Here is a 25,109-nt window from a genome sequence, read left to right on the forward strand (position 1 = left end):
CTTGATACTAACTCTGATTATCACATTTTCTTAATATTCTCTAATAAACTTGGACACATAAAAAGATTAAATGTATTATCTATATTATATGACCTCTTGATGCGTTTTTTTTTCTAGAGGTGTAATAAATGTTTTGTATTAAAGATTGGTGTATATGAAATGTAAATTGTTATGGTGTTAGGTAAAAAAAAATAGAAAAAAATAATAAGAGCCTTTCTGTCATTGTTATTCTTTTCATTTATAATACCATTCTTGCCTTAGTCACATTTCTTCATAGTAACTCCTTTTCCCTTTCTACTTGTTTACACCTACAGTACTTTACACAGTTCCTAAGTCTCCTCTCTCCTCTAAAACATTAAATTCACGTTCTTTATTTATCCATTTTCTTTTCCTCTTCATCACTTATTCTACCCAGGATTTTCTCTTCTTACTTATTTACTCCTTTTCTCCTCTCCCTCTTTTCCTCCATCCATGCTCCTCTCCTCCTCTTGTCCTCTATCTCCCTTTCTCCTCTCCCTCCTTATTCGACGAACCACCACCGTATGTCTTAAGGATTCTCCCTCCTCCTTTGAAGCCATGCACACCGGTTCCGCCTCCCAGCCAGAATGTCACACTGAATCATAACAAAGACAGCTACTCAGGCGACGTCGTGTCCTGGGAGATGGTCACTGCACCAAATATTTCCTACTTGGATTGAAACTTCTCCGGGAAGTAATCAAAGCGAATTTTGGGAATATGTCACCAGAGCTCAGTGGGTAATTTTGTCTGGTTGAGGTCAAAGGGAGAGGTCAAATAGAGGGATGGTTGAGATAAAGGTAGCTACGAGGGGTCAGTGAGTTGTTTTTGTTAGGTGGAAGTCAAAGGGAGAGGTCAATTAGTGAGAGATGGTTGAGGGGTAGTTAACTGTGAGGGGTCAAAGGGTAATGTTTGGGGAGACGTTAACTAGGGGGCGTTAAGGGGAAGTTAGGTACGAAGGGTTAAAGGGTAATTTTGGTTGGGTGGAAATCAGGAAGGTGAGAAGGGAGCAGGGAGTGGTCAAATAAGCAAATAGTTAATGGGCAAAATTAGCAGAAATTAAGGGAGACAGGTTAAGAGAGGAGGTAGAAGGTAATGTTGGTGGGCGTTAGAAAGAATGAAGGCAAAGAAGGGGAATTAAGAGACCTGAAGGAACAAGAAACACCCCAGAGACTGTCGCTCCTCTGTGTGAGATATTAAACGATGAAACATTTCACTCTCTCTCGTCGTTCCTTTTTCTTCCTTAACAAGAGAGAGAGGGAGAGAGAGAGAGTGAGAGAAAGAGAGAAAGTCGTAACTCCTTTTCATTATATAGAAGGTCCTCAAGCATTGTTTCCAAGTGTTTTTTGTGTATTTAAGGCATGTGTGTGGTCCCTGGGGTTGGTTGTGGCTGGTGGGGTGGACGTACAGACAATCCCCATGTAAACACGGAAATTTCATCTCAAGGACGTTTCGTAAAAAAACATGTCACAGTAGGTTGTTCGGAATTACCTCTGACTCATACACCGCTTGTAACTTTCTCATGGTAACGTGGTTGTAAAGTTTATTTTATATGTAAACAAAACAAATATATCATAAGGTCTTCTGGTACAAACTTTCCACAGATACTTCAGGACTGCTTGGCTTTCACACCTCTTGTCGGTACTTTGACTTTTTTCCACATATTAATTTTCCCTGGAAATTTCCCTTTTCTCCCCTCCCCCTTGATTTTTTCTCTCCAAAAGTAACCCTGAGCTCCCCTTATTTCACCTTAACCTAGTACCGAGATTGGCTTCGAACAGTTTCAAACTTCAGATTATTCAGGAAGTTTTGTTTCTTGGAACACAGAGGAAATAACTTGAAGAAATTAAACTTAATTCCATGTATCTGTTTTTATTTGCTTGGAAATTAAACAGTTTTGTCGGCCCTTGTCAGAGAGAAGGAAAATTAAGTGTTTTTCTTAGTCACGTGACCAGTTCGTCTATACGGAAAAAAAACATTCACTCCCTCTTACACATCTTACATTGGTATTTAGTTGTCAACTGCGAGCCTGAGTAAATGAGACTGAATACCCATAAGAAGGCTGGGGTGATATTTAGAAACGTTGATGTTAAAGAAGAGTTTAGGAGCCAAGAGCTGGAACATGGCCACTTGTGTGGGATTTAGTTACAATAATAATCCATACTGACCATAAGTGTTGTTGTCACCCATAACACTTTTGTTGTATTTTGTTGTATGTTTTTCTTTTATATTTATGTTGTCTTTATATCTTTGTTGTAGTTTTTTTTTTTTGCCTTTTCGTTGTATTTTTGTTATCGGATCTTTTTGTTGATGTATGTTTTTGTTGTATCTTTTGTTGTTGTATATTTTTGTTGCTGTTAGACTTTTTTGAAGGATATCTAGAACACAGTTTTCATTTCCCGAACACCATGATATGCGTACATACTATATTCCTTAAGAGAGCTTCTATGATCACTGGGTCAAAGGTCATGGTTAATATTGTACAGCAAATAAATTCCTTTAAGCTCTTCTGTGGTATTAAGATTTTATTATATTTTACTATTTCTTTTTTAATGATTGTTGTTTTTATTTTCGTAATGTAAGAATAATATATCTTAATTATCTTCTTGAAAATGTATTTATTCCCTGTTCTATCTTCTCTTTCGTTTCGGGTTGTGTAATTCATTTATTAGGATATTCTAATTGGGAGTTTTAAATGTAATGTCAATTAGATTTAAAAAAAAAGAGGAATAGTGAAAGACGTAATCTTAATTCATTTGGAGATTAAAAGTCACAAATAAAAACAACGCCACGGCTTCAGTTGATAGTTAAGAACATTAAAAAAAATAAATCACTGCGCTCCGTCATCCTGAAACAAAGGTACCAAAGCCAGCGAGGGTAAAAAAGTTTTAACCCAGCGCCTCAACATCTGCTGAGGCTTAGTGGCCACAAATACACCGACAAAGAGAGAGAGGAAACATCAATGCCATTACAAAGACTAACGTGAAACCCCGGGGAGAAAAGGAAATTGCGAGAGTTGAGATAAACCCGGTAAAAAGATATTGAGGATGTAATGTCTGAGGCGGCCGGACCCCTTGTCTTACGCCTTCTTCAGGGAATCCGGGTTGTTCCCCTAGTTCACAAGAACCGTAAAATGACGTGGGCTCTCTGCCACCTCTCTCCCGATGTTTCTTCACTCGGTCTCGTCTGTATATTTGTTTTTGAGGACTCGGGGGTGATGAGATCCTAATAAAATCCTGAGGAGTAGACCCAGCTGCCCTCCACGGCCCCAAGAGGCGTCTCCTCCTTCGTCTGGATTTATCAGTTCCGGTTGCTGTCGCCACCGTCAGCTGTAATAATGTACATACCTCAACCCGGGGAGTGGGGTCATGGTGTGGTATTCTGGATGTGTGTGTGTGTGTGTGTGAGTAAGTGTCTTTTTGTGTTTACTTAAAAATCTGTTTACATTATAAGTTCCTAATTTACGCATTTTTTAACGATACAGTGACACCAAACTAAATAAACCGCAAACCTACAGTATACACAATACAATGAGTCGAGTAGTTCCTAGTGATCAAGTATTCACAAAAACAATACGTGTGAACTGCTAATTATAGAACATCAATGAAGTATTAATATTAAGGTACTTCCTAATGCTTTAAGAACATCAGCATTAAGTTATTCATGGGCCTTGTTTGTGCTCACATGGTCTGATAAAAAAAGAAACTCCCAGTGAACCGTATGTCCAGTCAAGATCATCCAGTCTGTGACCACACGCTCTTCCCTCCTCATCTGACCCACCGTATCCTTCCTCTCTTAATTCTACCTCTACTTTAATGGTCAGAATCCAATTGAAGTTGAAATCACTCCCACGCCTCATTGACCCCAGACGATCTGCTCACTACTCCTCTTCTAGTCATCAGTTTAGTCTATGATGTTGTAAAGCCAGTTATTTATATTTCATTCTCCCTCTCGTCTTTTGTTCGTTGAGACTTGTTAGGGTGGAATTCCCTCCTTGCAGTGTAGCTTTCTCTCTACAGTCTAGCTTTATCTCTCTACAGTGGAACTTACTCTCTACAGTGGTGGTAAAACTTCCCATTAGATCCCCCTACTTACAGTGGAACCCTTTTTACTGTGGAACGCCTTATCTACAGTGGAACGCCTTCCCTGTCCCTGTCTTAAGCTTGGCAGGTCTTACAGTGTTGAGCCGTATACAGGCACCTCTTGACATCAACAGGTTGATATGTTTCACTTCTATAGTGTAAGGCTGTAAGAGATCGTGAGTTCGTTCTGTGCCTTGTGCAATCGCAATTTGAGAGAGAGAGCATACCTAAAAAGGAAATGGAGAATTACAGGAGTTTCCCCAAATGGGCCGATATGTGTGTGTGTGTGTGTGTGTGTGTGTCGGCCTGGTGGTGTCTATTTGTCTTCAGGGAGGCTGTGGCAGCCCCTACACCCTCACACCCGCGCATTACCTCACACAACGTAAATACAGCTCACACCTGCCTCGCCTTGTTCACCACCCGTGAAATGGTTCATGAACTTGGGATTGTTCATGGTCATGGGAATGTTCATGAATTTGGGCTGAAGGTGGTTCATATACATGGGATTATTCACCTCCATGAGATAGTTCTAAAACTTGGTCACTGGTCACTGGATTGTTCTTGGACCTGGAGTAATTCAGTTACCGGGAATTATTCATAAACCTGAAGAGGAAGATAAAGGGGGAGGGGGAGGTTGATATTACAAAATCAAGTTGTGTCTGCTTAGCGTAGTTACCCCTCGTTAGGATAGAACACTTACTATAAGTAAACGAACATGAGGTTACTGATTGGTGGAAACAGATCACGTGACCAAACGAAATGATAATATTAGGACATCGTGAGGTTGAATAGTATAGAATATTACAAGGAAAAACTCTAGGGTAACACAAATACAACACTAGTTATGAGATAATCAATATTTTTTGTTTCAGAAAATTTTGAAGAATGATATGAAAATGATCACAGATTAGTACACAGACACTCTCTTTCGTTTACACACTGCTACTACTAGTACTACTTTGCTCTCACTCAAAATTATATATGGCGATCATCCAGCTATGATACATTGATATGAGTTATTAGGGATGTCACCTTCGTTGGTCAGTTCTGAGGTGACTAAAGAGGCCGATACGGGACCGGCAGCGTCGTCCACAGATGTTGCACATGTGGGGGGCTACATCTAGTGCGGGACGGGCGGCGGCAGCGTCTTTCCGGCATTGGCGCCTCTCTGCTTCGGTATGCCGTCGGGTTAACTCGAAAGTATTGACACCTTCACGTGTGGTGCTCCTCCAAGCGTTACGGTGTCGAGTGATCGACTGCCGGGTGAGGGGGTTGATTTGGCACTTTTTCAGGTTTGTCTTATACCTTTTCAGTTGTCCGCCAGCGTTACGTTTTCTACACACACACACACACACACACACACACACACACACACACACACACACACACACACACACATGTTGCGTTTTCATTGCACAGATTCCCAATGTTAATATCAATTGCTCAGCCGTGCAACTTGAGGAACCCGTGAGAATAAGAGATCCCCCCAATGACGGTGCCAGAGAGGCGAGATCCTCTCTCTCTCTCTCTCTCTCTCTCTCTCTCTCTCTCTCTCTCTCTCTCTCTCTCTCTCTCTCTCACTAACACTACTACCACTACCGCCACGATGATGACAACCACAATTAACACCACTACAACGGCTACCACCACAACCACCAAAATGACATCCACTTTGACCATCACCACAATTACCACCACTATCACCGGTCATAATCGTCACCCTAACGATGACTACTACCACCATTACTACCATAATGACTAAGAACACTTCTATAACGACGATGTATATCACCACAACAACTGCCATTATCTACCACAACGCCAACCACCACAACCACCATCACAACTCTAATCACAACAACCACCAACCATACCACCGCAAAAAACTACATCCACCACCACCCCCAAAGAAACAACAACCACTACCACCACAATTACAACTACTACAACTACCACTACTACCATCACTACTATAACCACTACAACAATCACCAACACCAGCTGTCTATGTTGGTGCAAGTGAGTGTTAATTTTCTCTGGGTGTTCTCTAAACAAACGTTGGTCACAGCGATCCTCAGTACAGGAAGTCACAGTGATACAACATTGTGCACTCTCTCTCTCTCTCTCTCTCTCTCTCTCTCTCTCTCTCTCTCTCTCTCTCTCTCTCTCTCTCTCTCTCTCACAGATAAGCTCTTCCCTCCTTCCTTCATCTTCCCCTCCCTCTACTATCTTTTTTGTGCGTTATCTCTCTCTCCTTCTCTCTCTTTATTTCCCTTCCTTCCTTCATCTTTCCTTTCCATCTTGCCATCATTTCATCCCTCATTCTCACCTCTTTTCCTCTTTCCTTCTATCTTCTTTCAATGTCCTTCCTTATACCTCCTTCCGTCTCTCCTTCCCGTCTTTCCTTCATCAATTTCTTCTTCTTATATGCCTCCCTCTTTCTCTGTCTCCCTCTCTCCTTCCCTCTCCTCTCCCTTCCTCTCCCTTCCTCTCTCCCCTCCCTTCTCACATGTGTCCCCTTGATGTGTGTATATAATCAAGATAAAAGAATGAGGATTGTGTGTATGTGGGTGTGAGAGTGTGTATGTGGGTGTGAGAGTGTGTATGTGGGTGTGAGAGTGTGTATGTGGGTGTGAGAGTGTGTATGTGGGTGTGAGAGTGTGTATGTGGGTGTGAGAGTGTGTATGTGGGTGTGAGAGTGTGTATGTGGGTGTGAGAGTGTGTATGTGGGTGTGAGAGTGTGTATGTGGGTGTGAGAGTGTGTATGTGGGTGTGAGAGTGTGTATGTGGGTGTGAGAGTGTGTATGTGGGTGTGAGTGTAGTGTGTGAGTGTGTATGTGGGTGTGAGAGTGTGTATGGTTATGGGTGTGTGTGGGTGTGAGAGTGTATGTGTGTGTTTGAGTGTGTATGTGGGTGAGTGTAGATGTGGGTGTGAGAGTGTGGTGGGTGTGAGAGTGTACATGTGGGTGTGAGAGTGTACATGTGGGTGTGAGAGTGTGTATGTGTGTGTTTGAGTGTGTATGTGGGTGTGAGAGTGCATATGTGGGCGTGAGAGTGCATATGTGGTGTGAGTGCATATGTGGGTGTGAGAGTGCATATGTGGGCGTGAGAGTGCATATGTGGGTGTGAGAGTGCATATGTGGGTGTGAGAGTGCATATGTACTGTAGGTGTGAGTGCATATGTAGATGTGAGAGTGCATATGTGGGCGTGAGAGTGCATATGTGGGCGTGAGAGTGCATATGTGGGTGTGAGAGTGCATATGTACATATGTCAACCGTGGAAGGCTTTTATTTCAAGATTTTTTTAATGCGAGTTGAAGGAGGAGGTAAGAGGTAAAACAGTTTAAGAGTCAAAAGAGCAATGTTTGGAATAGGTCAATAATATCTTATACCGAATAGGCGAGCTTGGTATTTCTTTAGGTGGAGTGCAAATTCATTATATTTGTGAGGTGGAGCGAGAGTGTGTTTGCCTCAGTGTCAAACAATTTACGTATCTCGGTCAACATATAACATTCATTATTAATGTTAAATCCCGATGGTGAATGTTTGTGTTACTCTTACTGAGGAACGCGTGGCTTTATTGGGTCCCATTACTATGTCTCTTCCAGTTTGTCTTTCTCCTTCATCTCTTCCCCTTCTTCTTCTTCCTCTTCCTCTTCCTTCAGCAATCATTGTGGCTGGCAAACTGGTACATAACAAAATTTGTCTATAATAAAATATAGTACAGTCCTTATATACTTACATACTGTATATAATAGAAGCGAACTGGTAATGGATATAGGCGTATATTAGTAATGGGCCATATAAATAAACTCTTTTCAGTGGTAAAGACAAAGCTGACATTTTCAAGGGGAAGATGGGGATAACTCTCATAATTCACTTCTGTTAAATACATCACAGCACGATAGAGGCCACGTTGACTTCCGCCACTGACGAATACTGTACACGACTGTAGTTCTAACTTTATAGTAGTAGAGTGTCTGAGCAATTAAGTAAATGGGTAAATAACCTCCTAAGTAAGTAAGTGAACAATTTAAGTAAGAAAATTTATAGAGATAAGTAGCCTACTTTTGGTAAGTAATTAAATAAGCAAGAAGAAAGACATTAAGAAAGTAAGTTGATAAATATATAAGTGAATAATATTAAAATTCAGAGGCCGGGTATAGATATTTGCTCAGAAACTTTAACAACAACACAATTCGAGGCCGCCTCACGTAACTGTGTTTACTCCAATACATCCGTGTCACATTACAGTCTCCAGCAGTTTCTCGCCCTGGCCAGTCCTGCTGCCTTCTCGGGACCTGCCACTCCACCCAAGCGTGGTGGACAGTTGATACTCCCTCAAGAGGTGTTGGAGGGGCATAATATTCCACCCAGGGGTGGTGGAGGGGCTTGATATTCCACCCGGGGCTGGTGGAGGGGCCTGATACTTCATCCATGAGTGGAGGAGGGGTCTGTTACTCCACCCGGGGGTAGTGGAGCGACCTGATACTCCACCCATGGGTTGGGGGGGGGGGTCTGATAATCCTCTCGGTTGTGGTATAGGAACCTGATACTCCACCCAGGGGTGGTGGAGGGGCCTGATACTCCACCCAGGGGTGGTGGAGGGGCCTGATACTCCACCCTGGCGGGGGTGGAGGGGCATTATACTCCACCTGGGGGTGGTGGAGGGGAGGGATGGCTGGCCCACAGTATATTTTCACACTGGTGGTGCGAGAGTTAGTGTCTGGGGAGGCTGGGATCGTAACTTACACTCCGGGGGAGGACGGGGAATGGGGTGGGGCGACGGGGGTAGGGGAAGGGAGGGGAGGAATAGGGAGAGAAAATGGAAGGAAATGAAGGGGAGGAGGATGGGGAGTTGAAGGGAAAGGAGGAAATTAAATGGAAGGGATAGGATGGAGTGGAAGGTGTGGGGATGGAGGAGGAAGGAAGAAGAGGCGGAAAATTTGATGCGAATGAAAAGAAGAGAGGAGGATGAGAGAATATGGAAATGGATAGAGGAAGAGAGATTGCATGGAAGGTCAGAAGTAAAAAAGGGGGGTGAAGCAAGAGGGAGAAGAAAGGAGTGGAACCAAACAATAATAAAACGTGAGGAGAAAGAGGAGGTGAGGTAAAGAAGAAGAGGAGGGGGAGGAGGAGGAGAAAACAAATATACTGTAGGTCTTCAGTAAATCCTCTTGACCGATATGACTATAGAATTTACATGGTCTCGCTAACTAAGGAAGACATGACCGATAAATCCAATCAGTTTAACACCTTCCTTGACATGATTGGAGGATTGGAGTACAAATTTTCCTAATCTGAATACTAGTTTAATTAGGTCTTACGGCACTGAGGATGGTGTCCTTGTTTAGACAGCCAAGAGGACAGAGAGATGATGAGGTCGTTACAATGGTGTCGCTTCTTGGGAAAAAGTGAAGGTGCGTAAACAGAAAAGAGTGGCCGAGTTGAGCGGTGTGGGATTGTTGGGGACTACTGAGAACCGGTGAAGAGATAAGAGAGAGAGAGAGAGAGAGAGAGAGACCCTCTTCGCTAGTGAATACACATCCCGCATAAGTGCATAGACCAGTGAGAACATACACTCACACCGCGTACACACACACACACACACACACACACGCACACATACATATACATTAATTTTCTCTGTACATAGCCGCTAGCGTAACATGTACACACACACGCGCGGGGAATGTATACACGTTATGACTATGGGGGTATACTATACATAATACACATGCAGTTTATCTACATATTGGTAAACATAAAGGGATAAATCACCTATACACGCATAAACCTCCAGGCAAAACAGACTGCCAGTAACACAGACAGACAGATTGACCGACAGACAGACAGACAGACAGACAGACAGACAGACAGACAGACAGACCCAGCAGTAAGGCTTAGGACGTAGACAGACGTATAGTAGAGTGTAATTGTAGCTTTTTTTGCTTCTGTCCAGCAAGATAGATATAGAGTGCTCAATAAACTAGCTTTACTCCTACAGAAGCTAGAACACACACACACACACACACACACACACACACACACACACACACCGGGGGAGACAGACACCCCCTGGCAGGGTTGGATGTAAACAGTTTACAGTAGCGCCAACCTCCAGGTCTGGCTTACTGGTGGATGTGTCCATGTAGACCCCAGAATATCGTTTGGGTGGTGTAGCACGTGCCTCCCTCTCCCTCCATCCCTCTCACTCCCTCTCCCTCCCTCTCATTTACTCTCCCTCCTCACTCACTTTCCCTACTTCCTCACTATAGGTCTCAATATGTTTTATTCACCCTTCTCTTACTATCCCTCTCTCTCTCACTATCTCTCCTTCTCAATTTCTATTCTTCCTTTCCATTCATTCATTCTCTCCCTCTGTATATATTATTCTCTCTCTCTCTCTCTCTCTCTCTCTCTCTCTCTCTCTCTCTCTCTCTCTGTTGGTCTCACTCTCCTTTTCTCCATGTCTCTCTTCCATTACTATCACTCATTTCCTCTACCCTTCTTTCACTCACTCTTCCCCGTCTGCTTCCTTTCAATCACTCTCTCACTCACTCTTCCGCCCCCCTCTCTCTCTCTCTCTCTCTCTCTCTCTCTCTCTCTCTCTCTTGCTACAACACTCACGTCTACTACCTCATGTCACTCCCATGTGTCTGTCACTCATGTCACTCCCTCATGTTTGTTCCTCAGGACACTTTCTCATCTTTTCTCCTCATGTCTCTTATGGCCATCCCTTCTAATGGCCATCTCCTCTTTGCCTTTTTCTCTTATGGCCATCCCTCTTAAGGCCATCCTCGTCTTATGGTAATCTTCTACCTTTTCCTCAACAAAATCGTCCTTCATGGCTACAATTTTTTTCTTTGATTGGCCACATTCTCCTTCCTCTTGGCCACATTCTCCTTCATCGCGGCATTATTTTTCCCTTTTGTGCCATATTCTCCCTTTTCTTAACCCCATCCTCCCTTGTTCAGCCACCATCCACACACTCCCGTTCCACCACACTTTTATCCTTCTTTCTTCTTTTCTTTCGCATTAAATTTTCCCCCCCTCTCCTTCCTTTCTGCTCCACCGTCCACCCTTTCCGACCACACCTTCCATTACTTCCGGCCACCCTTCCTCTTTCCTTCCTCTGCAACCATGCCACAACCTCGCTCCCCTTCTTCCTCTTCGTCTTTCACCCTCCAGCATATTTAGAGAGTCCCGACGTACTGTCCAGACGTCTGTGTTGTGCCTGCCTGTTACTCCCTCTCCCTCTCTCTGTCTCCCCTCTTTCCCCTCACCTCTCTCTCTTCTCCTCCCCTCTCTCCCCTCACCTCTCTCTCTTCTTCTCCCCTCTCTCCCCTCCCCATGCTTTTATCATAATTAACCATCTCTACGAGGTCACGTGAGGTAGAGGGCATTATCTGTACTCTTAACTCCCTAGTAGGCTGTACTGTGTGGGGGGGGGGGAGCAACAGGAGAATAGAGAGTCACGATGTTTATAATTTTCATGTAAATAATTGACCAAAGACGATAATATTCCGAGTGTTATTTTTTTATTTTGATCAAAAGTGTAATTGAGTAGTTTATTATTGTTATTGTTATTGTCATTATTATTATTATTAGTAGTAGTAGTATCATTACAGCTGTTATTATTGATATTATCTGTATAATGAATAATAATAATAATAATGTAAGCGACCACGTTTTCTCATAAATACTGAACATCCGGGTACTGAAAAATAATTCCTTTGATCTATTTAAAGGGCCTAATTACCTAATTGGCTGACCTGCTGCTTCCATCAACTGTCCTAACGGCTTGTTTAGACGAGCTCCACTAATGACTGGTACGCTAATTTGTTATGTGGTAGAGTGACTGACTGTGGAGAGGGAGGAGAAGACAGTCAGTATTTGGTGTTACTGAGTGTAAATAACTGTTCGTTCTTAAAATAGCTTTTCGCATTCGTAAATGGGTGCTTAGGACATTGTAGATTGGTGTGAATGACTGTTTGGGTGACTGGGGGATTTAAGTGATTGATGGGTTAAGTGACTGAGAGACTGTAGCTTGGTGTGATGAACTAACTGACAGAAAGACTGGAGACTGGCGTGATAAACTGACAAACTACGAGACTGGAAACTTGTATGACAAACCAACTGGCTGAGAGATTGGAAACTGATATGGGAAACTGGTTGACTGAGAGAATGGAGGTTGATGTGATATCCTGATTGACTGGGGAACTGTAGTTTGATTTAAAGATTGATTGGTTGTCGGTCAGCACAGGAGTGACTTCGTGACTTCATATATAATTGACTGGGTGACTGACTGAAGAAAACAAGTAATAAAAAGACTAACTGGATTTGGCTCTGTGATTAAGTATGCAGCTGACTGGTAACTGTTGTAAGTATTGATTTATCAGAACTGGAGACTAACTGTTCGTGACAGACTGGATGATTAATGTAAAAATGACTTTCATAATGTCATAACTAGAGACAGTCTGTACACTGTCTGGCTGACAGTTTTTATGACTGGTGAGCAAAACTTAAATGTTGGAAACTGACTGTCGTATTGAGTGACTATCCAAACTGGAGAGTGACTGATTGACTGACTGAAACAAGAGAGAGAGAGAGAGAGAGAGAGAGAGAGAGAGAGAGAGAGAGAGAGACTTAATTCATAGTAGTGGAAGGGATCAGGTATAAGTGAACCACGTGAGCGAACCCATGAGCCTGGTGAGTGAACCTTTGAATAAAGGTTAATGAAATTCTGAACCAGGTGAGTGAACCAGTGAGTCAGACGCGTTAACCATGTGAGTAAACCTGAGCCAGGTTAGTGAACCGTTAAATTAGGTGAATGAACTTCTGAACCAGGTGAGTGAACCTTTGAACCAGGTGAGTGAACCAGTGAGCCATGTGAGGGTAGAGCTCGTCCAGCAGGTGAGAGGTGATAGGACTCACCTGACACACTAATTAAGGTAGTGGGGGAGAGAGGCGTGGGAGGCGTGGTGAGTGAAGCCCAGGCCCAGCGCCATGCAAGCCCGCCAGGCTTATTACACTGCATACTTCGTATATATATATACACGAGTGTGTGTGTGTGTGATTTCACACATCCACAGACTTCGGTTTTGGATTCTTTCTACCCATAAACACCTCCTATCTAGGTTTGTGACTGGTGGTCTTCGCGTTAGTCTCTTCCTATGTCGTGGGATCCACTCGAGGGTCACCTTAGTCCACTGTTGAGAAGATCATGTACAATATCTTGCCCACTATAGTGTTACCTCACGTCCTGTCCTTAGGCTTTATGATAATGTTTGTTCTTTTTAGTTTGTGGTGTTATTCAACCGTTTTCTTTGTTTTCTCAATGGGTCATCTCAACATACAGTACATCTTTTGGAGCGTCTCGTATAGTACATTAAGTTACCCTTCACGAGTCGTCGTTGGTTCAACACACCTGTCAGAAACTTTGCTTTTCACACGATGACACATTTTGTGTGTTTATATACGTGTTTACGCAACATGATATAATAATTATTCCGCAGTGTCTAACAAACAAGAATATATTATTTACAAACAGCAGCTTCACTTCTACAAAAAAAAAATGCGTTCGTTTGACAAACACTACCTAACTTACCCATTAGTGGTGACCAACCCCACCAAACACTGCCCTCCTTTCCCAACCACACCCCCCAACATACCTTACCACACCCACAACACACTCCACCATACCATGAAATCACCAACAGAACACCCCAGAAAGGTCACCAGCTAATGAATCCCTAGCGAAGTCACCAAGACAGTTTAGTGGTGAGGATATAACATCAGGGTTTATTGTTTATTCAGCAAACAAAGCACACCAGAGAAGTTACCAACAGTAGACATCTGGCCAGATCACCAAAACACGCGAGAAAAGTCCGTCAAGTGGTGAGTCAAAACCACCAGGTTTTATGGTTTATCCCGCAAACAAAACACGCCCAAAGGGTCACCACTAACTAACATCTGGAGGGGGGGGGGAGGGGGTCACCAAGACGGGCGAGACACTCCTTCAAGTGGTAAGGAGATGGCACCAGGTTTTATGGTTTATTTCGTCTTTTGAGGAGCTGCCTGGAGGAGGGGGCGACGGTGTGGTGGGGTCTGGTGGCTGGTTTTGGTGTTTATGTTGGGCGTGTTGTGTTTAGTCGCAGCTGTCTCAGGCCGGGTCACCACGGCTCTTGTTGCGAGGGTCGTTGAAGCATCTGCGACGACGAAGATGCTAGTACTACTACTAGTACTACTACTGGCAAGAACAACAGCAACAACAACAATAATAATAATAATAATAATAATAATAATAATAATAATAATAATAATAATAATAATATACTACTACTATTACCACTAATACAATAATATTATTGTGTGTGTGTGTGTGTGTGTGTGTGTGTGTGTGTGTGTGTGTGTGTGTGTGTAATGTGGAATGTTGAGGGATTATTGTTGTTGATGTTATAATGTTACTGCGCCTCAACACCTTGGGTCTTAAGTACGTAACAAGGGTAGTCATTACACAAGTCCATCAACAATTAAAGATCATGAGAACTATGAGTCATAAGTTGTTTAAGTGAAAGTATTAAGTGACTTGAGTTGATAATTCTCACACTTACCGTACTAATAATATTATTGTGACTTGTACCATTTATTTTATAGCTCTTATCATTGTTATTACTGATATTATTATTATTATTATTATTATTATTATTATTATTATTATTATTATTATTATTATTATTATTATTATTATTGTTGTTGTTGTTGTTGTTGTTGTTGTTGTTGTTGTTGTTATCTCCTCTTAAGGCCCTAAAGTTCGTTATATAGAGGTCTATCGTCTTCCTATGCATAAAATCCACACAACTGGCAAAGCTTGGACACCTGATCTTGATGTTGTATAGCGTAGCCTCGCGGTTGAGTACGTTGAAAGCATTGGAGGCGTCTACCAGGAATGCAGCCTCACAGTCATGCTCCTCAAATATGTTTCTCATGGCGTGAATGTCACCTTCTGCAACCCCCCCCCCCTCCTTGCGCCTGGTAGCTGGCACATATACTTGGTTGCCTGCTGCTGCCCTCATCATCATCTTTGACTACCTCCATTATACATTTACCAATAATTTGTCTCAGCACTTCCCATAGGTCTATGCAACCTGAATTTTTGTCCAATGCGAAAGGGCTACTACTACTACTACTACTACGACTACTTCTTTGTAAACGTGGCCTGCAGCCTCCCCCAATAGCCACACCTTCGCCGCCATTTTATTACCTTAATATTAAATATCCTAATACATAAGTAGCTATCCTATCTGTGTTGAATTAGTTGAGCCGCAGATATATGCGGCATTCAGTGACTGTAGCCTCATAGTCAATATCTGCAACTGTTGTCGGCTTTGGGGCCGATGCTCTCGTTCCCCTGAGGCAGAGCAAAGCCGACCGAAGGAGAGAGAAGGACAGTCGACATCTCATCCAGGCTGTAACATACTGTAACTGTTGGGCTGCTGCTTCTGTTCGGATATCACCTCCGCGAGTCTGGCGTAGAAGCATCTTGCACTTGGTCCCATCCCACCAGAGGTTGTGAACACCCCATCCACGATAACTATCACTGTTATTATAAGCATAACTAACACGACCGTTACTGATACTAGTACACCCACTACTATTATCAATTCTATCCTATTAAAGACTGCTATTATGTTCACTTATGGTCGTAATATTTCTGATGGTATCAATGACAACGCTAAGGTTACCACCATGACAACAAACACAGGTGGCATAAATAATCGCCCTCTCAAGGGAACAGTGATTGAAGCACATTGTCAAGGTCGTCAGGTAAATATGTCAGAAGTTAATGTTAGGAAGTGCTTATTTTGTTTCAAGCATTTATGAACGAAGTATGTTCAGTCACCTCAAAGGTATCTCTCTACCGCCTTTAAGTTGTTTAATGTAGGATAAAGTTTCATAATGCAATAGTTGTATAATGCAATAGTAAGTCGGATTTTTTATACAAAATTTATGAACGAATTGGCTTAGGTGTCTCGTTGTTATCCTTCATTATATCAATTCTTACAAATGAAACTCTTTGTTATCTTGATTCCTGGTATTTCATTTGTTCTGTTTCAGTTTCACGTTTTTTTTCTCTTCTATTTATATTTTCTTTCGCTTAAATGAATTTTTTGGCTACGGTTTTGTTATTGTTTTTATGTCTGTTTTACCCTTGATGTCTTACCTTAGTATGTCGTCTGCTTCCTTACCTCTCACTTACCCTTTCCTTTCCTCTCACCCTGTCCTCCTTCCACTGTTCTCCATACCTCTTATAATATTATCTCTACCTTTCACCCTGCCCGCCTAAATTTTTACGCCCTTCATCACCGTTTTTCCCCTTTACCTACCCCTTTCCCCTCACGTCTCATCCTCTTTCCTCTCAGCTCCTACTCCCCTTTCCCCTATCTTGCATCCCTTTTTCTCTCACTTCATCTCTCCCGTCACCTCTCATCCCTTTTCCCTTCATCTCGCCCCCCCACTCTCCTCCCCTTCTCCCTCCCCTCACCTTATCCCCAGTCTGGACGATATCTCTCCCCTCCTTTAAGACGCGTGCCCTCCCCCACACAACCAATATGTCAGCGAGGGGGGCGGGTGGTTGCGGTGGGAGAAGAGGGGGGAGGGGCGCTCAGGGCACGTTGGGGGGCAGGCGCGAGTATTTCTGGCGTGCTGACAGCTCCCCGGCCCCTCCTCTGCTTCTCCTCGTCCCTCCCCGACCCATACCAGCTACCACAGAGACTCTGGTATTCCTCTAGAGAGCAACTTGGCTCTCCTGTCGGCCTGCCTTGCTAGGGACGGACAACAGCAGCAGCAGCAAAATGATATTGATGGTGGTGTGGGTGTTCGACTGAGTAGAGGTTCCTGTTGTAAATGAGTGACTGTGGTACGCGTACACATACATACTCACTCACTCACTTTTTTCTCACGTAGCTTTTATATACACATACGTAAATACTGACATAAAACACACACACATACACACACACAGTCTACTCCTGAAGGAAGACTTACTTATATACTTCTGGCCTGATCATTTTCTGCCACCTTAAGCGCCTCTAAACTTCCCACAACACATTAGGAAATCACATACTGTCTGAGAAACAACACAGGTGAGCCGTTTTCAAATTCACTTTCTTTGAAGACCAACTCTGGTAAATCATCAGACAATAATCACACCTCACATGACTAAGACGCTTCACTGTGCACACTCCCCATCCCTCGATTAGAATTAAAACTACTGTGTATATATTGAGCATTTATTTTTATTGTATTTCATGGGTATTATGTTACAAATAATACAGGATATAAAGGAGTTTGTGGTGCAGGAAGATGGGTGGGTACGGCACCAACACCGTTACACACCACATTGCCCCACACTAAACTACACTCTCAGGGGATCAACACATTGCCCTACACTTACCTACACTTAAAGGAGCCATCACATTGCCCTACACTTAATACACTCAGGGGCCAACCCACAGCACTACAATATATATTTTTCGTGAATAAGACGACAGAGAATTATTAATATCTCAATAATAAGTTATCTTCCATCTTATTGTGCTGTTTTTATCTATTAACTTTTGTTTAGTTTTTTACATACTTTTATTGTCATGGAGTTCATTATTAAATTACGTATTAATTTTTTTTTGTGGGTGATTATACGTGAATGATAAATAAGAACATAGCAAAAGCATGTGGAAAACCTTAAAACCTTTCTTAAAATACTATAACATTTCAAGAAGATTTTTCGAGCTATTCATGAGTAGTATTCAGGGGTCAACATCAGGGGTACAAAGCTGACACGATACTAAAGTCAATATTTCTATGTGTTTGGGAGATACCCATGACCCAAACACTTACAGTTTTGTACATGTTTAAGGACAGGGATTCAAAGTTAGCATAACACTGACTTTTTGGGTCTTAACACACACGTACTGGACATACACACAGGTTCCAAAACATTACCCTACCAACTTTGAACCCCTGATGTGACACCCTTAAGTTATAAATTTCGCATAATGCAGCATATTCATTCACTATAGATCAGGAAATGAATTCCCAAAGATTCAGGCGATGATATTTTTCTCTAAGCTGCGGGGAAAATATCGTAGCTAATTACAGTAGTCTAAGTTTATCTTCGACGTCACTTTGGCCACCACCACCGTGTCTTTTCTTCAGGTAACCAATTCTAGTTGCAGAAAAACAAAGGCCACCAATAATTAATTATCAGTTGGGTGAAGTGAGAAGAAATTAACGAGCAAGCCGAGACCCTCGACCCGTGCAGTGAATAGCCCGTGGCAGGTATGGACTATAGGGATGTACTGAGGAACCAGTGCATGGCATTAGTCGAAGAGCACCTGCAGTAGTAAACGAGGCGAGGTATGGGAGGGAAATTCTTTGGGTTAATAATTTAGTCAGAAAAGGCGCTCATGAAGCTGACTGACGCAACTAGAAATAACGCAAGAGTCTCTGGGAACTCGGATCCTGAACACAACTCATGACAGCCAGGGTCACACCACACAGGGTCACACCACATAGGGTCACACCACACAGGGTCACACCACACAGGGTCACACCACATTGGGTCACACCACACAGGGTCACACCACACAGGGTCACACTACACAGGGTTACACCACACAGGGTCACATGGTCCAGCATGACAACTCTGATTATCCTCAATATATTATTTAGGGGTCATTTCAGTTGTTCAAAGTTCGTATGATGCTGTTTTTTTAATATAGTTTTTAATGTAAAGAAAACTTGCAGCGTGTGAATTGGGCTAAAGATTAATGTCATGCCAACTTATACGTGGACAACAAATTTGCACGTGTTTAAATTCGGGGATTTAAAGTTGGCATGGTGTTGATTTTTAGGCCCATTGGCGCGCCATAAACATCTTAACACACACACACACACACACACACACACACACACACACACACACACACACACACACACACACACACACACACACACACACACACACACACACACACACACACACACACACACACACACACACACACACACACACACACACACACTCCATAAACAGCCTCGTACCAACTATATACCCCTGATATGACCTCTAAGAATATCCCTTATTAATCGTCAACATTTTATTGATAGTATTCTGATTATTGTAATTTTCAGACATCGAGTCCACATTACTTGTAAAATCCAGGAACTTATTATAAGCTTCTGTTTTTAAAGTAGACTTGATATCAGATGATACCATTCACGTTACTGTGAATCTTCCCGAGGATTATTTTCACTATGCGTGAAATTATTACCGAGATTTCCATTAGTGTTCTAAATTTCAATGAATCGAAGTCAAATAATAGTGTGTGGAATAATACAGAAACCATAATTCACTTGGGACTTATTAATACCTCAAGAAAACTCCTAACTACAGTGTACTGAAACATTATTATTTTTTTCTAATATAAATGTAGCCAATAACAATGTGATACAGATTCATTATAATATAATTAAAACATATATATCAAATTTTCTGATTATTATTATATTCTAAAACAAAAATCTAAATTTTATAACTACAAATACCTTTTATCAGATCACACAATTTTATAACAACTTAACCATTGGCCGCCTCGGATAAAATTAATATTAGCTAGAGAAAGTGCATGTGTGTGTGCGTGTGTGTGTGTGTGTCTTTGTGTATTTGTAAGTGTACATATGTCTGTGTGTTTATGTGCGTTGGTCTCATCAGGTGGTGGTGTTCCTAAGTATATTCCTGTGGTGTTACCTCACTTTTATCTGTTGACATAATAAGGAGGCCTTGCACCAGGACTGTCGATAAGAATGGTACTGTGTAAATGCTTCTCTCAGCTTATTAATTTGTTCTTCTGAAATAGGTGTTCCCTTAAGGTATACACAACCTGAGGTATACATTCCCTGAGGTACGCACACCCCAAGGTGTACATACCCTGAGGTACACATACCCTGAGGTACACATACCCCGAGGTACACATTGCCCAAGACACACTCATCCTTCAGGTATGGGTCTCCTTCAGGTTGGTGAGGGACACCTGACCACCAATGGAAGGTATAAACTATCACAAAGGTTACAGCTAGTAATATTTAAGGCACTTGTTGTCATGGTCGTGAGCTGCAACCCGCTGGTATCAACAGGAGAATAATCCCGCTACATCCTAGTTCCAGGTTCGACAATGGGATTGCATAGCGCTGTTGTTTTCTCACTGTAGGAAGCGTTACCATATTGCGGAAGATCGTATGTAAGCGCCTCTTCTGCACAAGTCAGTTTCTAGACTTGGGTTTGACCTTTATTATAGTTCACAAACACATTGGAGAGGGATCGTAAAATTATTAATTGATTGATAAAGTCATTTATCTTTTATTTCCGTCCCTTTTCAGAGTTTTACAATTGTGGGCCGCAGACATCACTGTCGTAACACTAAAGATATGTACAACCTTGTCTTTACGTCATCCTGTTGATCTCTTGAAAAAGATCACGGAAGAACGCGCCCAAAACCTAACTAGTCTCGCCCATTCCAAGCTCGTGGAATTAGGTCACTTCCTGACCAACACAGAGTAGAGTGTGGCTCCGCCTGAGTGTGTGTTTGTTTTCACCGTATTTGGCTTTCCATCTGTCGTTCCACTCCTTGAACTATCGCCAAAGGACACACACACACACATAACACACGCACACACACACACTCACACTTCCCCTCTTCTCTGTACGAAAATGTTTACCAGTGTCTGTTTTCCCAGCATCGCCAGCCAGGAGGACTTGGGGTCGTCTTATCTACACTGGCGAATGTCCCCTTCCTAGGAGTCTTTTATAGTTCGCAATTCCGTCATTTAACTCCTTCAGCTGTCACCAAGAGCCCGGATATCTGCCAGCTTCTGTGCCTGCCGCTGACAGTCGACGGTAAACCACCACTGGCAAACGAAGGTGTCCTGATGGAAGATTGTTCCTTTCGGACACAGGAAGGAGAACTTCTGGAGGCCGTTACACACGTGGTACACCTGCCGGAAGAGGAGCTCAGCTCAGATAGAGAACACGGACTATGAGTCAATGAAGAGACCCAACGTGAGGTATAGAAGAGATCACTAGTAAGGTGTTAGAAGAGCCCAATAGCGAGGACTAGAAAAATCAATGGTGTGGTATAGAAGAAACCAATGGTGATATTTTCTGTTGTAAATTAGGATATAGGGATGGGGCAAAGAGAGACCCCAGGGACCTGAGCTAAGAATTAATAATAATAATAATAATAATAATAATAATAATAATAATAATAATAGTAATAGTAATAATAATAATAATAAGTATAAGTGTGTGTGTGTGTGTGTATGTGTGTGTGCGTGTGTGTGTGTATGTGTGTGTATGTGTGTGTGTGTGTGTGTGTGTGTGGAGAGGTGAGGGAGGAGAAAGTGTGGAGGTGAGGACGATGTGTGTGCGTGTTTACCTGTGGATGATGGTGGTGGTGACACACCTGTGTGTCCTGGTGGCCACCTGGTATGGTCCATCCCGCAACGTGCACCGTCTAGTGTAAACTCCGAGTCTTATTTTGTCCTCCTATGCGCACACCTGCCATCGCACACACCTGACATTGTACACATCTACTATCATACACACTTGTCATCGTACACACATATACAGTATACCTTAGTATACAACTGCCATTTCTCACACTCACCATCGTACACCCTTGTCATCAAAAACACCTACCATTTCATGCATCTCCCATCTCACACACCTGCCATCGTACACGCCTGCCGCAGAACTCATAATGATCGTTCACCAACGTTCCATTCTACACCATCGTTGGAATCAATGGTTCACAATACTATCATCTCTCTCAGCTACGCAGAACCCCATCATTGAATCAGGAACACAACCACAGGTGTTCACGTAAGTTCTTATTATACTGGCTGTGTTAGCAAGAAATACTCCCTTTATACTGAGAAAACACAACTTACGACATAGTGACATAATGGACCACGTCACCAATGTACAGAGGAAGATAAAATTAGTTGAAGGCAATGACGTTATGAGTTAAAAATCTGAATTTATTATGGATCAGCTGACACAGAGAGGTGGTCAGTTATTGAACGTTTTAGCATTTGAGGAATTACATCTGAGGTTGTTTACGTGTCGGGAATGAGTGCAGTAGCTGAGCAACACATTGGTAGCTGCCTAATTATTTTCTTGTATTCATTCGTTCATTTTTACTCATCTTCATAAATTCACTCTTTCATGTGTACGTATTTTTATTTATTCATTCATTCAGATCTAATTATTTAACATGAATGTAGTCTGTAATACCTAATTTTTTTAATATACTCTAACCATTTTCACTCATTCTTGTTATTCATTTTATTCATCTTCCTACACTATGGATAAACTGGCCTCACCTGACAGGAGGTATCCGGGTCTGCGTACATCTTGCCGTGTCTGATTAAGCTTTTGGTGCACTCGAAGGATGTTTCTGGGATGTTCTCTAGCACTGGGTAGTCCACTCCTGCTGTCCCAGGGATCTTATCACCGTCAGGGTCGTCATCCAAGGAAACTCCACCACGGCCCTGAAGAGATGAAGGGAGAATTAGGGTAGTCGTTTTTCTCTTCTTTTTTTCTTCTTTTTTGGGGTTATTTGAAGGATTTTGAAAAATAGTGAAGGAAGTATCAGGATGTTCCTTTAAGGGTTTCTTTTGGGTAGGATGGTCGGAGAGATTTAAGGGATTCACCCTTTCAGGATAATGTTTAACTTTTTGAGGACTATGTTTTAAGCCTTTGAAGTCGATGGTTTAAGCCTTGGAAGTCGATGACCCTTTGACGACGAAGGTAAAACCCTTTGAGGATGATGGTTTAACCCTTTGAGGGTGATGGTTTAACCCTTTGAGGTAGACATTATAATCTTTTTATCATCAAAGGGTTAAGAACCGTGAAGAACCTCAAGGGTCTACAGAATTTTGAGAATTTTTTAAGGATATGTAACATTATAGGAAACCCAGGATGTCTCAAGATTTGGGGCAATTTAAGACATGTCACGAGAACTTGAAATCTTGGGAACTTAGGGGAATTTTAGATTCGGAGATTGTCTTTTGGGGTGTCTGGGAGCTAGACAAATGGGGCTTAAGAAAGGAATTTTAGGAAAACTAGGAGAGCTATGGAGACCTAGAGTAGATATCTAGAAACTTTAGAAGATTCGAGGTATAATTTTAAGGGAATTTTAAAGATACGGGATAATGATTCAAAAGAGTTTTAGGAAAATAAGATAGGGATTCAGATAAACTTTAAGAATATAAGGTAGAAATTTTTATGAGATTTAAGGATGTAGGATAATGATTCAAAGGATCTATAAGGATGTAGGATAATGATTCAAAGGATCTATAAGGATGTAGGATAGTGATTCACAGGAGCTATAAAGATTCAGAGGAGCTATTAAAATTCAAATAAGCTTGGAGAATGTAGGATAGGGTTTCAAATGAGCTATCAGGATACAGGATAGAGATTCAAAGAGTTTTATTATCCTGCAGTAGGAATGGGAGAGAGTTATTCTTCGAGTGGCCATGTTAGGAATTTTAGTGTGTCTTAGTGTACGAGTATATGTTGGAGTGGAGGTATTTTTTCAAGCACGAGATCCTTTGAGAATAGAAAACTGTAGGTGTGAGTTTATAATGATTTTTTTTTCTATATGTGCTTCTGGATGTTTGTTGAAGCTCCAGTGATCTTTTGATAATGATCCGAATAAAATTATAAGTGGATGTGTTGTAGTAGAAAAAAAAATATTCCTCTTGTCTTGATTCATTGGGGGTTCGAATCATTCAACCACCGATGATGATTTGTGTTTACGTCTCGTTCATCGGTGTTCAATTTGTACTATTGTTTGTACTGTGTTTCGTTTGGTGTTCGAAACATTACTATATTACTGATAATCCGTAATGTCGTTTTATTATAATGCTTCATTTACGTTTCGAATCGTCCGTCTCTCTCGCACGCTCATGAACCCACATCAATCAACGCTTCTCTCCACTGTTGCTGCAGCGATGGTAAACATTGTTTCAGTCAACAGAATGGACGTACATAGGTTGATGTTAAAGTGAAGTTTCGATAATTTTGGCCATGTAGTTTATTCCTATATTGCTATTGAATTAATATCGTATTTGTATAGTTAAGCACAAGTTTTCTTCTTAATATTACTCTGGGTAGCACTAAACCTTTGGGTCAATATTGTTGTTTATGTAATCGCTGAAAATATTGATCACTATTGTACTGTCACTACAATACTGTTATGTATACTTGTGTATTTTCTTCTCGTCTTACTCTTGCTGCGACTATCATCACCATATTATTTACATTACGACATTCTACTGTGAATTGCATTTTTTCTAACATCGACACCATTACTAAACCCTAAATCAATATGAAGACATAAAATGTTGACAAAAACAGCATCTGGGATGACATACACCAAGCAGCTTGGTGAACCTCGCTGAGGCCTCTTCTCATAACAGTTGTTGTCATCACTCAGATGGACCCAGTCAGCTCATCACCTTGGCTAGTATAGTACAGGAATGCTACAGTCGTTATGCATCATCAGGCAGCGCGGTAAAACTCTTCCTGATACTGATTTTCAGGTGTTCGCTGTACGACAGTTTTGGCTTTATGGACATTCAGTATTTTGAGATCTATTTTTTTTTTACTATTGACTTTACTTTCAGTCTCGTGTTGTTTTTCGTTAAGGGAAAGCAGATAGGATGTTGGCCATTATATGATGCGCAAAGTTGATGGCTGTGTTGTGTGTGTGTGTGTGTGTGTGTGTGTGTGTGTGTGTGTGTGTGTGTGTGTGTGTGTGTGTGTGTGTGTGTGTGTGTGTGTGTGGAGTTTTATAAATTTACCACAATTGACTCTTATAATAGATTATTAAACAAGACAGAACATATTAAAATACCAGTTATTATGCCAATGTTAGTACTATT

The 25,109-nt window shown here is 41.9% G+C and overlaps 1 protein-coding gene across 1 annotated transcript in view; it reads right to left on the bottom strand.

Moving 5' to 3' along the window:
• Positions 1-19,115: 19,115 nt before the first annotated feature.
• LOC121874339 (mucin-5AC-like) overlaps positions 19,116-25,109 on the bottom strand; it is a 72,249-nt gene continuing 66,255 nt past the window's right edge. The window contains exons 3-4 of the mRNA XM_042378462.1: positions 22,545-22,712; positions 19,116-21,155 (exon numbers count right to left, since the gene is read on the bottom strand). Coding sequence (XP_042234396.1) covers positions 20,997-21,155; positions 22,545-22,712 — 327 coding nt within the window. The 3' untranslated portion in view covers positions 19,116-20,996. The remainder of the gene's footprint in view (positions 21,156-22,544; positions 22,713-25,109) is intronic.

The sequence above is a fragment of the Homarus americanus genome, unplaced genomic scaffold (assembly GCF_018991925.1).
Source record: "Homarus americanus isolate GMGI-L3 unplaced genomic scaffold, GMGI_Hamer_2.0 scaffold17856, whole genome shotgun sequence".
NCBI classification, from domain to species: Eukaryota; Metazoa; Arthropoda; class Malacostraca; order Decapoda; family Nephropidae; genus Homarus; species Homarus americanus.